The 19,455-nt window shown below is 34.4% G+C and overlaps 1 protein-coding gene across 2 annotated transcripts in view; it reads right to left on the reverse strand.

The window, feature by feature from the left end:
- Window positions 1–278: 278 nt before the first annotated feature.
- CNTLN (centlein) overlaps window positions 279–19,455 on the reverse strand; it is a 245,958-nt gene continuing 226,781 nt past the window's right edge. Inside the window, exons 24-26 of one of the 2 annotated variants that reach the window (XM_006208273.4) lie at window positions 16,854–17,039; window positions 14,235–14,312; window positions 279–4,519 (exon numbers count right to left, since the gene is read on the reverse strand). In XM_006208273.4, the coding sequence (XP_006208335.1) occupies window positions 4,418–4,519; window positions 14,235–14,312; window positions 16,854–17,039 (366 nt within the window). In that variant the 3' untranslated portion in view covers window positions 279–4,417. Of the gene's footprint in view, window positions 4,520–14,234; window positions 14,335–16,853; window positions 17,040–19,455 lie in introns of both variants that reach the window. The other variant, XM_072959367.1, reaches the window with a different exon arrangement.

Here is a 19,455-nt window from a genome sequence, read left to right on the forward strand (position 1 = left end):
AAGGGGGTGGGAAGGGATAAATTGGGAGTTTGAGATTTGCAGATACTAACTATATAAAATAGATAAACAAGTTCATATGTATAGCACAGAGAACTAAATTCAGTATCTTATATTAACTTATAGTGAAAAGCATATGAAAATGAATATACATATGTTCATGTATGACTGAAGCATTATGCTGTACATCAGAAATTAACACAAGATTGTAAACTGACTATACCTCAATTAACATATATATATATATATATACACAAAAACAAAACACACACCCGTGCATAAATGTTTGTAGTAACTTTATGTGAAATAGCCAAAATCTGGTATATTACCCAGGGTTATCCAGAGAAACAAAACCAATAGGATATATGTGTTATACACATATTATTATATACATATAATTTGCTTTAAGGAATTGGTTCATGCAATTATAATGACAAGTCTAAAATCTGCAAGGTGGGCTGGCAGGCTGGAACCAGGAAGAGCCAATGTTGCAATTCAAATCCAAATGCTGTCCGCTGGCAGAATTCTCCTTTGCTTGGAGAAAGTCAGTCTTTTGTTCTGCTTAGGCTTTCAACTGATTGGGTGAGGCCCATCTCCATTATGGAGGGCAATGTGCTTTATGCAAATTCCACTGATTTAAATGTTAATTTCATAAAAAACCCCACACTTATAGAAAAATCCAGAATGTTTGACCACACAACTGGCACTGTGAAACAGTCAATTTGACATAAAAAAAAATAACTATCTTGTCTATTCTATCTTGTCTAACTAACTTGTCTATTCCCAGAGCAAGAGTTTTTTAATTTTGATGAAGTCAAATTTGCCAGTTTCTCTTTTGTGCATGCATTATGCTTTTGGTGTTATATGTAGAAAGTCTTCACCAAGTCTTGGATTCTGAAGATTTTCTCTTATCTTTTATATTTTACATTTAAATGTATGATTCATTTTGAGATAATTTGTGTCTGAAGTGTCAAGTTTAGGTTCTTTTTTTTATGTATGGATTTCCAATTCTTTCAGTATCATTTGTTGAGAGACTATCCTGACTCCATTGAATTGTTTTTGAACCTTTATTTAAAATCATTTGGGCATATTTGCAAGGGTGTATCTTTTGGCTCTCTATTCTGTTCCACTGATCTATGTGTCTGTCCCTCTGCCAATACCACACACTCTTGATAAGTGCAGCTATGTAATACATCTTGAAATTGGGTAGAGTAATTTCTCCCATTTAAAACACTTTGTCTTTCCACACAAATTTTAGAAGAATCTTGTCTCTATCTTCAAAACAGTTTGCTGTGACGTTCATAGGAATTGTGGTAAACCTGTATATAAAGTTGCAGACAATTGATGTCTTTGCTATGCAGAGTATCCCAATCCTTGCTCCCGTATTTCTCCACATTTATTTAATCTCCTTTGAGTTCTCTCACCAGCGCTTGTAGTTTTCAGTACAGAATTCTTATGCAAACTTTATTAGATTTACACCTAAGTATTCCTCTCCTTTTTCTTTTGAGCAGTTGTCAATTTTATTGTATTTTAAATTTCGGTTTCCACATATTTTTTACTAGTTTACTAGTGCATAGATATACAGTTTATTTTTACATGTTGCTCTTGTATTTTCAGACCTTGCTGCCTTGCTGAAGTCACATTAATTCTGGGAGGGTTGGTTTATTTTTTCAGAGATAGCTTTACTTTTTCTTTCCAATCTGTAAGCTTTTTATTTCCTTTTCTTGCCTTACTGTGCTGGCTAGAATTTTCAATATTATGTTGAATTAGAGTGATGAGAGTGGACATCCTTGTCTTGTTCCTGATCTTAAGGGAAAGTGTTCAATATTCCATCATTAAGTTTAACGTAGGCTTAGATGTAGGTTCTTGTAGATGTTCCAATCAATTTGAGAACATTCCCAGTTTTCTGAGCTGGTTTTTTTTTCATGTATGGATGTTGAATTTTTCAAATGCTTTCTTAAAAGTTTTATGATTGTATGATATTTCTTCTTTAGCCTGTTAAAATGGTGGTGTACATTGATTGATTTCTGAAAACTGAACCAGCCTAGATCTTGTATCTTCTGGCCAGTATCACTTGAGAACACAGATATAAAAATTCCAAACAGAACATAAGCAAATTGAGTAAGTTTTCTATTGCTGTAGTCACAAATTACCACAAACTTAGTAGCTTAAAACAGCACTAGATTTAGTATCTTCCAGTTCTGGGTATGCAAAATTGGTTTCACTAAGCTAAAGTCAAGGTGTCAATGAAGTTGGTTCTTTCTGGAGGCTCTAGAGGACAGCCCATTTCTTTGCTTTCTGCATTCTCCAGGAGCTATCTATATTCTTTGGGTCATGGCACTCTTCCTCCATACATACAGCTAACAAAGTAGAGCCTCTAAACTTCTGCATCTCTGCTTCTGCAGTAACATTGGTCTCTGTCTTCTCTTGTCTCCTTCTTAGAAGGCATTAGGTCCAAAAATAATCCAGGATAATCTCCCCAGTCAAGGTTCTTAATTTACTCAGATTTGCAAAGTCCCTTTTGCTATACAAGGTAAAAATTCACAGGTTTTAGGGATTAAGAGGTGGACATCTTTAAGGGCCATTTTTTAGCCTACAGTCTATTTAGCCACAGTCTATTTCTTTGTGCTGCCTTTGTTTAATTTTGGTATCAGGGTAACACTACGCTATCTCATTTTAATTTTTGTAACAAAATTCTGCTGTGGTATTACGTATTAAATTTTGTAATTTTTTTCTTATTGTTGCTTTACTGTGAGTTGGGAATACTGTGATGAGTACTTAGTCTGATAATGTATGTACTGAATTCTTTTAGCATAGCTATGTCATTACATAATAAACATAATGCTTTGCCATTGAGTTCAATAGCAAAATAATCCACACTTCACTATGCCTTAAAAGTGTGACATCCGATAGCCATTTTTCTTGTCTCTACGTGATGGATATGCACTGCTTTAAAACATTTTTTCAGTATGGTTGTAATTGTGGCACTTGAAATACTGTCAAGTTGTAACTATGTCACTGTGATTTTGCAGTGTGCCTAGGAGCCGTGCAAAGTGGTGACAGCACTACATATGGTCTCTGCTGCAACTACTCACCCACATTACTGTAGTGCGAGAGCAGCTATAAACAATATGTAAATGAATGAGCATTTCTGTGTTCCAATAAAACTTTATTAATGGATACTAAAGTTTGAATTTCATAACTTTCACATGTTACAAAATAATATTCTTCTTTTGAATTTTTTAACCATTTGATAATGTAAAAACCATTCTTAGCTTACTATAGGCCACAAAAAAACAGGTGGCAGCCCAGACTTGGCCTGTGGGCCAGAATTTGCCAACCCCACCTTATCCTCATGGACCTATATTCTAAAGCAGGCGGGGTTAGGGGGAAGAACAAGAAAATAAAAAAGTGGACAGGTGAAATATATACTTCTGTGCTAAAAAGGAAGTTAAAAAGCAAGATGGCCAGGGAATGTGTCTCTGAGGAAGTAAATAAGGCAAACCTGAATGAAGAGCAGGAGGCAGACAAGAGAAAAGCTGAGTCCAGACTATTGCAGAAAGAGAGTAGCAAGGCTTAAAGCTGGAGGCAGGCACAAGTTGGGTGAACTGGAGGAACCAAAAAGTCAGGAGTTAGGAACATAGCAAAGACGGGAAAGGGAAGTTTTGGGAATCTAAATAAGGATGATATCACTGTTAAGAATTCAACTTTAATCTAATCAGTGGACTGCTAGGACCAGCCTAATTAATACACGGATTTGTGGTCCCTTGCTAATTTGTATAACCACACAAAGAACTGTGAATTTAAAAAAAAAAGAGAGAGCAAAGGAGACGATGTTTTTATTTTTGCCAAACTGTTCTAAGAAAATACAGTATCTCCTATGTAATCCAGTAGACTGAGAACAGAGACAATTGGACCACATCATTTACTTCATTAAATGCTCATCTTAAGTTATAAAGCTTCCTTTTATATTTGCCTAGGGTACAAATTTATTGTTCACTGGCTGATTTAAGGCCATTTATAGCAATTTTATGTAAAAAGTATAGTTTCTTAATAAAACTTAAAACACTAAGTGCTCAGTTTATACTTTTTTCTTTTTATGTTCAGACTAATTTGTGTGTGCCAAGCTTGTTCTAATTTCTTCTAATATACTGGAAGGAAAATCATTTTAAAGTTGCATTGATTTGTGGCAATATTTGTATTCAACAATCAAATGCTACACTATTTCCTTTTAAATGGCTATGCACTTAATTAGTTTCACTTGTTCAGCAATTAATTTGTTTCAGAGACTTCTTATTTTGATATTGAACTGAACTATTGATAGTTGGAGCAGATACTGTATCAGGATTGCAATGCATGTTTTCCAATCACAACACATAAAAAGTTCTCACATTTGAAAAAAAAGGTCTCAATCATAATATCATCTCGTATCTTTCATAATTGCAAAATATCCTTCAACTAGTCTCTTTTTTTCATTTATTTTCTCCAGTATTGCTTCTAGTAAATATGTGGCAAAAGGAAGCTGCAAAAGAAACACAGAAAAAAGGATGATCAAAACTGTACATTTTCTTCAGTTTAAAAACATACTAAATATCATTAAACCATTAGAATTCAGCTATCTGCAAATCTGCACCCATACTGCTACCCTACTGGGTCTCTTTTTCAACTGATCTTGCTGGTTAGTGTGGGTAATTTTGTCTTTTATAATAAAAATGATAAAAGAGCAGAAGTAAAATGAAAAAAGATAAATGCCTTATTGAACAATTCATGGTTTACTGACCATGTTAATGTTGTAATCTGCAATACAAGCAGCTAAGCCATTTATCTTCAATCAGCTGATCAATAGCAGGTTACAGTCATCTCTAGGGCCCACAGGCCCACAGAAGTCATACTGTATGTTCATCACTCATAAACGAATGAGAGAGAACTATCAATACACTTGTCTGCATTAGAACTGAACATCTCAAGAACTGTAGGGTAAAATTTCAGAGAAAAAAATGGCAAAAATATACCCATTGATTAAGTTGTTACAGAAAAGTTTGTTTCGCATATCAAAGTGTAATACACATGTTGCAAAGTGCTGAGTTTATGAAATGTAGAGCACATTTTAAAATTTCATAATTTATATAACTTTTCTGGTAGTTTCATTGTTCCCTGTGCTTCACTGGGTGGCCTGTAGGATTCCAACTCACACAACACACTTATGGGTTGTAAGTAAAAGAAAACCTGAAACGTTCCCCCGTGACTCCCTTAGCCTAACCAACTCACCAACTTCCTTTCATCCTCCTTCCCAGCTATCTAGTCTCACATAGAGGTTGATAACAATCAAGAAGTTCATTAAGTCATTTCTCGGAGCTGTCCTTTTGATTAACCAGGAAAGAGTACTTTTGTCTCCTTGAATGTATTAATGAGAATCCTTATCAAGCCCAGCCCCTTCCCTCCAGGGATGTAGCATCAGGCCCTTTTCTGTGCTAGGAAACCACCGGCAGCATCACTGGTCAGTATCTGACCAAAGCCAGCCTGATGCCTGCTGTGTGAGTCGCTCTGCTGTGCTCAGCTAAGGTGATTACAATTAGCTAAATCCAGCAAAATGGTTCTTTTCTGAATTCGAACTGGGAAAAAGAGAAAAGACTGGCCAGCAGCAATGAAACAACACGCCAGATAGGCATAAAATAGATTATTATATAGGCCATGAATTAAAAATAGAGACTAAAGCAGGTCCATGGAATTGCCTCTGATTCTAAATAGTTTTCTAGGTTAACTTCCTTCTTTTCTTTATAATAAACTGCCTTATTCTTAAGATACTCTGAGTCTATGTCAGGACAGACTATACCTATAGCCTAGTCTACGTTAGGGGATTCACACATTTGCCTTACATGAAACTCACCACTAAAGAAAGAATAAGATACCAAAATATGACATTTCTTCAGTTCCTAACATACAGGTGAATAGAAGATAGACACACTGACTTAAGAACAGCTTTTTCAGGGGAAAAAAAACCTATCACATTAAATATACACATACTGCACATGCATTTCAATTTCAAAAATGTGAAAATGGGGGAAAATGCATCTTAGAATCAAAGAAAAGGAATATGTTAGATTCCATTCTGGAAGATAATATATAGAGCAAATTCTTATTTTGACAAAATTGCCCTTCTGGGATGCAGAAGAGTTATATTTGGTGAAACTGCCAGTCTTACAAATGAGATAATTTAAATTCTCAGGGCATTAATATAAGATGTTAAAGAAATATATAAGCACACACACACACACACACACACAAAGGCAAAATTACCAGGTAACTTTCTTTCGACTCTGGTACTCAATACCATATGCATTCAAATCAAAAAAGGAAACAAACAAGATGAGAATAACCTCCTATCTCTTCCTGGTAGAAACAAAAGAAAAATGAGTGCTTAAAGATCATTTCCTAAAGAAGTTCTAAGAAAAAAATGATTCTCTTATCAAATAACTTTGGGAAACAAACCAGACTTTAAAATGTCATTTTATTTCAGATCTTTTAGAGAAGCACCATGTTTCTCCAAGAGGGCAATGTAATACCCTGATTTTATATTCATTTGTCCATGATTTTCTCAGTCTATTTATCATGTGGAACTAGTGGTCCATGGAACACACTTTGGGAAACATAATGGCTGTATGATTTCCTTTGTAATAATGTCACAGCACTTTTACCAGGTCACAATGTAACTGACATTAATCATCTTATTTACACATTTCATTTTCAAGTTAAAATCTAAACCAACTCTTATTATCTTGTGATCTGAACAATTTTCAGCATGTCATGTACTTGGACTTTTTGCTTCTCTCTAAAAAAAAAAAATCTATTTCAAAGAATCTCTCTTCTAGGAAGCCTCCAAGGTGGAACAAGAGGTCCATTTACTAACTTATTGCTGACAACCTCTTTTATTCTCTTCCTCTGGCTCCCAATAAAACAAAAAGCCCCACAGTTAAACACAACTGTTTGTCAATCCCTTTTTATTGGATTGTAAGCTTCTTTTAAGCTTTGTATAGAGGCTAACACATCATGGATTTCAAAAAGCAATGAATCCTTTATTCAAGAAGCACAATTTGTGCACATATCCATCTGACCTTGTAGATTCTTCTATTTTTCTCTACAAATAGGTCAGAAAAATATTAGTATCTGTCTTTATGTAATATTAGACAAAAAGACTTTGGAGTCTAGATTAAGCGGAAGTTCATTTCATACAGGCGGCTTAGAGCCTATTCACTTCTCTTTATATGCATTCCAGAGGGAGCTGAGATACCCCGAAAACTCCCTCAGATACAGAAAGAAAGGACAACCATTCTTTTACTGACAGGATTTTGGATTTGGATTGAAGTAGCAAACTTACTAGCCAACAGCAAAGTTATTTTCTCACTTGCCTCATCAGATATATTTGAAACAACACACCCCAAAATCACACTGCCTCGGGTTTCATCTCAGATGGCATGTGCCAGGGCCTACAAAGTCCAAAAGTCCAGAAGCTCTGCTGGACTTTCTGCATAATTTCTTTATTTTTCTTGCATAAAAAAGAAGTGGTACTCTTAGCAATGCCACTACAGAATTATAAAAACCTCAACTCTTCAGCACAAGGAGAAAAAGGGACATGGGAAGAGCTGATACTGCTTGAGATTTCCTGGTATGGAAATTTAATTAGGACATTGGAACAACTGTGAGTTTTGCTTGGTCTATGCTATAGTCTTAATGTGGGTCTTCCTGGTTCTTCTGCTGTCCCCATTGGAAAAGGTGATTTCTCTTCCTGGAGAGACTTCCCCTGAATTCACATGGAATTTAGGCTTCTCTTACGTGTAAATGCCTACAGCTGTTTGCCTTTAGGAAGCAGTATGCCACTGATACAATCTCAAATTTATCACTCACACTTATAAATTACAGCTTTGTTTAGAGGTGTTTCTGTATACAGGTAAGATATGAATGATGTTTGCAGATGTTGGAGAGCTACCTCGGAAGGATAACGAAGCCTCAAGTCCATAGCTGTGAAACATACAGATGATTTACAGCATCATCACTAACTGGATAATATAAAATTGAAGTTTTTTTGTGTTGAAAAAAATGAAATAAATAAATCTAAAGGACAAGATTAACATTTTAACCATTTTCATTCTTGTTTCTGGTTTGAAAACTGTTACCAAAAAGATACTGCTTTTAAGATAAAAATGGACTTTAATCTGGCTGAGTCATATTGAAAGTGAAGATGTTAACCTTTACGTATTATCCCTGCCTTTACAAAGGATATGATCCAGTGAGATTTTGAAGGTTTAGTAAGAATGACCAATGTAGTTTGATTATTATAAAATCAAAGGTGCAAAATTTGGTATAAATAAATAAATATTTATACATTCACTCTATTATCTTGTAATTAAAAGATCGAATTTGTTAAAATAACCAAGCATGCTATCAGAGGAACAATTTATTTATAATTCAAATTTGGCATTGAATTTTGAGCTAAGTTTCCTACATGTTTATATTTCTGGCACATTATCTATCTATCTATCTATCTATCTATCTACCTACCTACCTACCTACTACCTATCTTGGAGTTCTGCTGAATATAAAGTCTGTATTTGCTATCCTGAAGCTTTGGTAAAGACTATGATTTGTTTTCCTTTTCATTTGTCCCCAGTTTTCTTCATAGTGGTAAAATATACATAACATAAAATTTACCTTTTAACTTTAATGACATACGTCTTTTCCCGGTGTCATGAAAGTAGGCTTGAAATTGTTAAATTACAAAAAAATCTGAACAAGGCTCTGAACAGAGAATTTTCAACTCTTGCTACTTCAGCTACATGTGAAGAGTGAGTCTGTGTGGGTGCCTGAGTGTGGGTTTCTGTGTGTGGAGAGAGTGAGTGTGGGAGATGCCTGTATGTGCATGTTTTAAGTGTGTTGTAAGTGCAACACTGAAAGCAACAGAGTCAAATATCTTCAGAGTTGTAAAGAGTAACTTTCAGTTAACTTTCAGGCCGAAAGTTACTCTATTTACAGAAGCCAGGGAGGTTTATAAAATCTTCTCACTGCCATATTGCAAGGCATTCTATAGAAGGGAAGCATATTTTGCTGAGAGGGCACTAGGGAAAGAGCCCTTTTAAATTTCAGCTTTTGCAAGATCTGAAGCAACTAATAGTAACAGGGATATTTAAAACTAAAGAAAAATCACTGATCAAAATCTGTACTTTCAATTATCAACAACTGAAGACAGAAAGATGGAATTTTTGATATGGTCTCAATTTAAGAAAATGATCCATACAAAGAGGACTAAAATGAACTGAATGATATCCAGGAAAGGATTAACAAATAACAAAGACTATGACAACAACAAAACAAAATCAAGACACATTTTCTAGCTATTCCTGGCTAAAAGTTTTTATACACATACTAGTATAGAACTGTACTGTGGTTATAACTGTGTTATTTGTTTTATACAAGTATATATATTTTAATATACATACCCATAATTCTGTTCAAGTTAGTCATTTAGCAAATTTTAGTTTATATATTTTAACTATTTGTTTACTGTCCTCCATCACCAGAAATGTAAGCTCCATGAAGACAGGGATTTCTCTCCAAATTTTAGTTTATATATTTTAACTATTTGTTTACTGTCTTCCATCACCAGAAATGTAAGCTCCATGAAGACAGGGATTTCTCTCCCTGTTCACTGCTGCACCTACAAGCCTAAAACATTACGTTACATGCAGCAGACACTCAATACATGTTTTTAAAATGGATTCCATAGCTTGGGTTTGATTTTATCTGCACTACACCTTTACAAACTCACAAGTACAAAGGACTGTTTCAGGTATTATTAAGCCCTGGCAACAAAACTAAATGACCTTTATTGTAATTTTAATTCTGAGGGTCAGAATGGATACAACAATAAGCAATGTTTCTTAGAGTGCAGAGTATAAATAACTGACTCCTTTCTTGTTTGGATATATGAGAAAGTAGTATCAATTAGAGCATGATAGAGGGACATCTCCTGTGCCAACTTAAAAGAAATACATTAAGTATTAAAAAAAAATCTGTCTCATTTATTAATAGTATGGCCAGTAGACAGAAATTCAAATTCAAATGCATTTAACACCATCTCTGCTAATGGTGAGGAATATTTTATGGCTGAATAATATTCCATGTATGCATATACCACATTTTTAATCCATTCATCAGTTAATGTGCCTTTGTGTTCCTTCCACTTTTGAGTTATTACTGAACTATTATTGAAATGCTACAAACATTCATGTAGAAATTTTTATATGGACATTTGTTTTCACTTATCCTGAGTGTATACATGGGGTGGAACTGCTGGATGATATAATCTCTATTTTTAACTTTTTGATGAACTGCCAGACTATTTTCCACAGAGTTGGCACCATTTTACATTCTTACCAACAATGTATGAGGGTTCTAATTTCTCCATATCCTCACTAACACTTGACATTGTCTGTCTTTTTAATTATAGTCATTCTACTGGATGTGAAGTAGTATCTCATTTTGGTTTTTGGCTTGCACTCCCCTAATGGCTAATGATGTTGAGTGTATTTTCTTGTGACTACGGGAAAATGGCTATTTGTGTATCTTCTTATAGAAATGGCTATTCTAATCAGTTTCTTTTTATGAACATTTTTTATTGATTTATAATCATTTTTACAATGTTGTGTCAATCTAATCAGCTTCTTTTTGTTGTTGGTGTTGAGTTGTAAGAGTTTGAAATGTGTCCTTAAATGGTTAAATTTCAATGAGAAAAGCCAGACAGAAGGTTGGGATGAATTAATGAAAAACTGTGAGTCCCTGAATATTGTTTTTGAAATGTACCTACTAAATTTTTTAAGGCTTCGATCATTGTCATCTTCTCTCTACCAGATCTGAGCTACCTCTTTAGATCCCTTAAACTCTTAAAGGTAACATCATCTTTCTCATCATACAAGGTAGTAAACTTACTCGTCTTTGGTTTCTGCTTTCTGACTCCTTCCTCTCATCTCAGTACTGCTATGGATTCAGTCACTATAAAGTGGGTCACATCTCATTCTTCCTATTTGTATGGCTAGGGCCTAAGCACCATCCACTGCCCTTTCCCTAAACTACCTTCTTGCTCCCAGTCTCTTCTCCCTCCAAACCATCCTACAAGCTAATCTCACGTATCTTTCTAAAGCACTACTCTGACTACATCCCTTTCCTACTCAAAAGCTTTTATAGTTTAGCACCAGACTCCTTTTCCTATTTTTTTCCCCCTCCCACTTCCTAAAATACAGAAAAACTGATTTTGGGAGGTTCTCCCGTCCTATTATCCATCTCCATGATCCTGTCATAATCATTAATCTGCTTGTTTGCCTCTGCCATAAAGTATAAGTTTAAAAATTGTAATAATGTAAAAAGAGGAATTAATACAAGTAAAAATGTTCAAAGAAAATTAAAAGGCAGCTATGTTTTAAAAAATGAGAGTAGACGTTAGGATTGTTTTTTTCAGTGTGAATCTTATTCCTAGAAATCTGTGGGGACAAAAGTTAGGTGTAAATAAAGACCAAATACTTAAAATTTCCAATTGCATCAGGACTACTTAAAATAAGGAGGACATACATTTGCCTTCTGTGTTAACTATAGATAAGTTACGTTTTTAGACCTTTTAGTTCTCACGCACTTCTGGGGTAACAACAGTAGCAGTTGGTATTATATTATTGTGTAGTCCCATATTGCCACATGGCAGAATAGCTTTTTATTTTGTGGTAAATATTTTATCAATATAAATTTTAATCAAATGGATGCAGAGAAATTTTTCTTTAACCGAAAATAGTTCTATGTCCTGATTCTTAAACAAAAGATAAAACCACAGGGCCAGATTCACTCCTGTGACGTCAGAATTCTAGCATGTACAGCACCTGACACAGAGGGAGGACATAAAAGGGAAGTGCCCTTATAATTTTATCTGCAAAATATTTTAATAATCAAATATCAATATTGAATTAATTGGTTTTTTTTTCAGGAAATGTATTCAATTATTCCACAGCTTCAAGATCATGTAACCTCAAGATCATGTACACGGAGCTGTATGCCATAAACAAAATGCAGTGAATGAATAAGCACATTTATACTTTTGCCCACACAATCTTGTGAGCATAACTTAGTCAAAAAAATTGGTGGACAAAGAAAACATGTTCTAAAATTCAGGACAAATATAATTGCTAGGATTGAGAGAGAAGAAAAGTAGGCTTAAAAAAAAAGATGTTTTCTATTTTATAGATTTTTCTCTTGGGCGTAATTATAAAGTGACATTCAAGTACAACCAATGAAGTCCCTATTTTTTTTCTCGCAAAATTCAAAGACATCAGCAAAACCACCTACGTCAGTAATAAAAATAAAACGTCTTTGACTTTTTAAATGTTATCATACTGTCACAGTGGAATAAAATTAGCTTGAAAAATGATCTAAAGGCACATGATGCAGTTCATTATGTATAACAGTAACAGCAGCGGTCTCCCACTGTTCATAAAGGCTGCTCCATTAAATTTAGCTCCAGTCAATAATTAGGAGTCCACAAATAAACCTGGGCAATTAAATCAATACTGCCAGGCAATTATATTCCAGAGTCCAGGCTCAGTGGCACAAAAAGGCACTATATCAAAATACAGTATTAAGTGGTCTAATGCCAATTTTCAACCGGATTTGTTTTTACACTAACTGGGCAGAATAAGCATACATCCAGATAATGTAGAATGTATGTATGTGTATCTACATGTGTAAAGTTATAAAATTAGACCTGGTGTCAATATAGCTTTAATGAAATTTAATAAAGATTTATACATATTGATTTATTTTTATGTTCATAATTGGTAAGATTTCCATATTAAAAGGTCATATTCCTAAGTTGAATGTTAAAAAAATCATTAAGTTTATTTTTATAACTTTTAAGCTTAAAAAAAACACCGTAACTATCATTACTGAACTCCTTTGGTGTGCCAGGCACCTGGCTAGATGCTGGGAATGCAACATGATTGAGAAATGGCCTTTCTTCTCAAAAGCAGGAAGACTCTGCCCAGCACCTACACATCTACACTTAAACTACGCTAAGTAAAAGAGAGTCAATCACCTTCCATTACTATTGATAGTAACAATAACAGCATTTCTAGATAATGTTTCAAAAATATGTAGAACAGATACTAAGAATATCAATAGTTCATATATAATTTACTTTTTCTTGATTTCTCCAAAAACATAAGAGACTGCACTCAAGGAACAAAAATAATTTTTTTGCTATTTCAGGAAGTATGTCTTAGCTGTTCTTAATCCAGTTCATTTGTGAAATAGACAACAATTAGGCCGAGCAAAAAGAACTATAATGAAAAAGTTTTAGAATACATTACATGCTGTCAGTGATATCAAAACAAAAGCTGGCTATGACTAGAAAAGCAGGGCTCTCACCTGCCAATAAACTGCCCTGATCACTTACAAGAGGGGCACATCCCCGCAGACTATATGTGTATTAAAAAAATACTTGAAAGGGAAGAAAAAGTATCACACAGGTCACAGCAGCAGTCTCAATAGACCCCTCAGGGATTTCAGCTTGTCTTGGCCTTGTCATCCTCTATGCAGCTTTCCACTCGGCCCAGAAAATGTCGATAGGAAAATGTTTGAGGGGCCTCTGGTGGAAATTTTTTCATTCTTTCTGCATTGACAGGATGCCAAATCAATATTTACTTCCCACTAACAAGCTGCTCGAGGTCTCAGTAGAAAATATTGTAGAGAATGCGGGAAGACACAGTAATAAACAGCTGTCTGGCTGTGAGGAAAACATGAATTGACTGGAAACAGGTCCATAGTAAAAGGTCACTGAAACCCATGAACTCCTCAGGTGTCCATATCAACTACTAACTTTAAAGACACATAATAAAGAATCTCTTTTCCTAAGAGGGCTGAGAGAATGGATCCTTTTCTGTCTAGCAAGCATAGAGGTTGACTCAATAATTTAATTAATGCATTTGCTAAGACCCATGTTGGCTCTTTCCCAAGGCATTTGTTTCATTTGTTAAGTCCAGAAGTACAAACAGAGGGTTAACTTCCCTGTCTACCTATTGGAATACTTCTTTACCTAACAGGACTAAATAATGCATAAGTATTTATAAAAAGTTAGGCATCTAGTAAAAAAGTATGGCTTGGAATTTTTATCTGCAAGTTTTAATACATGGAGTAGAAAAATTAAATACCTGTCCTTCAAGAAGTTTCTGAATGTACAACAGCCATTCCTTGTCATTTTCAGCATCTATTTTTGTCCTTTCGATTTCCTAAAGGAAGAAAATAAAAACACTGTTGTTGATTATATTTATAAGAACTTGATCCCACTGTTAGATAATTAATAAATCTAGAGAAATACTGGTAGAATTGGATTCAACAAAGAGCAGCCTGCCCTTTCAAAACAGAGAATATTCAAATACATGTTCTTTAATATTAAATAATTTATAAATATTTACATATATGTGGAATATAAAGCTACATTTCTATATTTCACAATATAATTCAGGAATGTTTTATTTCTGCCTCCACAGTTGGAGCTCAAGACAGGGACTGAGGCGGAGGTGAATGTGATTAAAATAAAGTGAAAAAGAAGATGGAACTCTATAAAAGAATCATTTATAAGTGACCCTCCTGAGATGACATAAAGCCTTAAACACAAAAATCTGACTTGTCAGTAGATAACTAAGGAGTAACTATTACACTTACAAACAAAATAGGACATGGCATGGCTCTGGTGTATTTAAATGCTTGCTTATTTAAAATATTCAACGACTAACTGATAGGCAAGGGACACTCCAACTTAAAGTGTTGTAAGCCACTAAATATTTTCAATGCATCAATTATCAAGGCAAAATATTTCTAGAAGCATAATGTAGTCACATGTGCAATTGATTACTCAGTTAAAATCATGATTCAGTTTACAAAAAAAGACTTTACAAAAAGGGAAAGGTTTGGGAAACTAACATTTGTTGAAATTTACTATACACCAGGTATCAAGCTAGGTACTTCACATAGGCTGTCATAGTTTTTTACATGAATTCACAACGTAGCTTAAAGTATATAATTCAGGTGCTTTGGGCTCTGCTTGGGCAAGTCGCTCAGATCTTTAGACCTCTGAAAGATGCAGAGATCAGTCTAAGTAAGTTCAGACCTATAATTAAATTTAATAAATATATCCAGGTACCCTGATCCTTCTTGGAACCGTGTATTTCTACCAGAGTCATTTTTTTTCCTAGGAGGACTTCCATTTAAGGTTGTGTGGTATGCATACTGCAGGGCTGTGCACTCTGGCTCCAGACTGCATCTGCCCAGAGGCCAGGGTGCCATTTCTTCACAGAAATGTGCCAGCTACTCTTTGGGACTAAAAAGAAAGACCCTTTTCTAATTTATATACCCAAGAGGACAACTTTTTCTAATTTGTCCACTCAGAGGGGGTGCTTTTTTCTAATGTGTAAGCCCAGAGAGGGTATCTTTCTAAACCACACAAAAGTGGTGGCCTGTCTTCCAGAATATGTATCTGTGCTTGTGTACACACATGCATACACAAACACACATGTATACACACATATACACATGAGGGATGTTGCTAAATCTGTTGGTTTCAAAACTCTTAGGCGATAATGGGGGACTCGACCTTAGTTTTTTGTTAGGTTTCTCACAATCAGTCCAATTTTAATTAAATGTTTATAATAACGTATAGTCAACACCCTTGCCAGAGATACTATTATTTCCTGTGTATCTTATACTTGATACTATATTTGACAATTCTCTTGTACTTCAGAGTTCAGAATTCAGTAGAAAGTCACAGACCTTGTGGCATAGGTGCTGAAAACAGGAAACTGATAAATCACTATACTGTTCACCTATAGGATGAAAGTTATCTCTGTAGGATTCCTCTGTCCTCTTTTCTAGGAATTCTTGGCAGTTTAAAAACCTTGCAAGTTGTAAATCTGCTCTACTCCAGGAATTTTTGAGAAGCTGATGGGAGCGGTGTTGAAGGATGTTCTCATACAAATATTTCAGTCTATCATTTTATTCATTCATTGAGCAAATATTTATGGGGAAGCTAAAAGTGGTATCATCTCTTTAATCTTTCTAAACAATAAAAATCTAATATTTATGTATTGACATTCAGAGATTTAACAGCAGAATAGGGCTGAATATCCTTCGCAGGTTTCACAGAAGACTGTGTGTAAGATGAGATTCTGCTGTTTATGAGGCAATAACCATCAAAAATGCAGTGCCCTCCCCAGGAGGTACAGAAATGCTGCTGAAGACCTACACCCATATACACATAAATTCACTCAGACAGGAGTATTTTACCCAATTTAAAGCAATAAATATCTTTTTCTTAAACTTGATCAATGATAATTTTGAATTTAGCTAGAAAAGCCAATATATTTACAGATCTTTAAAAAATCTCATATAGGAGGAGAAATCTTCAAATCAATGGTGACCCAGCTAACTAAATCCATTCAAACTGGCTTACTTAAAAATACTAGCTTACAAGATATATGATTAACCAAAGAAAACGAAGGAAACAGGAAAGGATAACTGACTTGAGTAACAAACAAGCAGTTCTAAAGGTGATAATGTACAAGTTTACCTCTGTATTGCATAGTTAAATTTCTCTAAAGGTTTTTTTGAGTTGGTTAATAGTTTTGATGTAACTTTCATTGTGCATTAATAATCTTACCTTCATTAATATTACCTTAAAGATGAAATTCTAAGAATTTTAAAACAAATAAAAATATGTACTTAAACTCAATGTATAAAAAGCCCTTTATTAATAAATATTTAAGTGATCTTACCTCTTCGTCTTCTGTGTCCAATATTTCCTCTAGATCTGACCGTGAAATGTTCAGGATAGAAGCTGCCAAGGTCTGGGCTTTATGGGTTGAGGTTTTACAAGCATCCCTGTTTTTCTGCATTTTTTTAAGCTCTCTCATTTGTCGCCTTATCGAATGGACATCATTTTGTAACTCTCTGACCAAAGCCTGCAACATATTGGAAAGAATGTGGGCTCATATGGAAGTCATAAATGAAAAGAAAGCAGTCATAACATAAAAATGTGAAGACACTAGCAAATCATTTTTTATTAGGATTACTCTGATTTTATTTATATTGGAACATAATGGATTGCTCTTCACTTATTGTCAGTACGCAGTAAAAAGCTCTCTTAAATGACCACTTAACCAACTTGCTGGATTAACCAAATCTCTCCAATCTTTTTTTCAGAGTCACCAACTGCTATCTTGGTTGGTGAATACTTGCAGCAAGCAGTCTACTTATCATCGTGCCAGATCACAGCTACTCCCACCAGCTGTGCAGATGCCAATTGTCAGATCTGTTTATTCCTAAGTGTGTCTGTTAGTCGTAACAGGTTATTTACATAATTAATTTAATTATTGCATAAGCTAATGAAACATAACTGCAGGAAGAGAGTTGTTGCTATTTTATTAAAACTGGATCAAAATCTTTAGAAGGATTTGATAAAGACAGTTGGGTAAAGAGTGCAATTAAATTATGTGTGGGTAAGACAACAATAAAGGATTGAAAAAAATCATAAAAAGTCTAGGTTTGCTTCCACAAGAGTTTTTAATTTCTCCCTTTGAGAACACATGCCTATGTGTGCATAAGAAAAAGGCAGCCGTTACTCTGGGTGGACAAAGCTCTGGAGCCCAGTGCCCAGCTTTGCGGGCTAAGAGCAGGCTAGCTAGTTGTCTGAGCTGTTTTCAATCTTTTCCCAACTTAAGGAATGCTACAATAAATAATGGTGCTCGTGTATGTGTGTGTGTGTATGTGCGTGTGTGTATTGCATTTCTAGGACACAGACCTAGAAGTGAAATTGCTGGACCAAAGGGTATGTATAACCGTAATTTTGAAAGCTACTATTTCTCACTAAGAACATATGAAAGTACTTGTTTCTCCATGCCACTAGCAAAACATTTAAGTGGATTGTTTTTTCACTGTATTTTAAAGTTTCATTTCTCTTATTAAAAATGAAGTTGAGCATCAGCCTTACTAGATTACATTTCTTCTGTCTATTTTTTTCTATTTTTCTTAGTAATTTATAGGTGTTCTTCATGTTTTAGGGATATTATATTTGTCTGTTGTATATTTCTAAATTTTTTCATACTTTGCATTTTTCTTTTGACAGTAATGATAGTGTTTTATGCCAAGAAAAAAATATTTTAAAAAATTTCTGCAGGGAACCCTTTCCTACACTGCTGGTGGGAATGTAGTTTGGTGCAGCCGTTATGGAAAACAGTATGGAGATTCTTCAAAAGACTAAAAATAGACTTAACAGTATGATCCAGCAATCCCACTCCTGGACATATATCCAGAGAGAACCTTAATTCAAAAAGGTACATGCACCCCAATGTTTACAGCAGCACAATTTACAATGGCCAAGACATGGAAACAACATAAATGTCCATCAACAGAGGACTGGATAAAGAAGTTGTGGTATACTTATACAATAGAATACTACTCAGCCATAAAACATAATAAAATAAAGCCATTTGCAGCAACATGGATGGACCTGGAAATTATCATTCTAAGTGAAGTAAGCTAGAAAGAGAAAGATAAATACTATATGATATCTCTTATATGTGGAACCTAAAAAAAAAGACAAATAAACTTATTTACAAAACAGAAACAGATTCATAGACAGAAAACAAACTTATGGTTCTGGGGGCTGGGGGGAAATGGGTGGGAAGGGATAAATTGGGAGTCTGAGATTTGCAGATACTAACTATTATATATAAAATAGATAAACAACAGGTTATACTGTATAGCACAGGGAAATATATTCAATATCTTGTAGTAACTTGTGAAAAATAGTATGAAAAATGAATACATGTATGCTTACGTATGACTGAAGCATTATACTGTACACCAGAAATTGACACAACATTGTAAACTGACTATACTTCACTAAAAATATATTTATACAAAAAATTTCTATGTAGTAAATCTTTTCCTTTCTCACTTTTGAATTTAGTGTGATACTTTAAAAAGCATTTTCCACAATTTTATACACACACACTTATATCAAATAATGTAACTTTCAAGTTTTTATTTTTCAGTTTTAAATGTTTTATCCATTTGTAATCATCTATAAAATTATTACATAAAATCAACAGTTGTCCTATTACCACTTATTAAATAGTTTGTCTTTTGTCCACTGATCTCATGTGCATTTAGGTCAATTTCTGGACTTTCTAGTCTGTTCCATCTGTCTTTATTAGTGAAGTTTTATACTATATTTTAACTAGTGAGGCTTTATAATAAATGTTAACATCTGGGCAGGGTATCTCCCTCTTATTATCCTTCTTTTCAGATTTTTCTTGGTAATTTTTGTTTGTTTGGTTTTCTATATAAATTTCAGAGAGCTTGTCTAGATCCCCT

The sequence above is a fragment of the Vicugna pacos genome, chromosome 4, assembly GCF_048564905.1.
Source record: "Vicugna pacos chromosome 4, VicPac4, whole genome shotgun sequence".
In the NCBI taxonomy this organism is placed as follows: Eukaryota; Metazoa; Chordata; class Mammalia; order Artiodactyla; family Camelidae; genus Vicugna; species Vicugna pacos.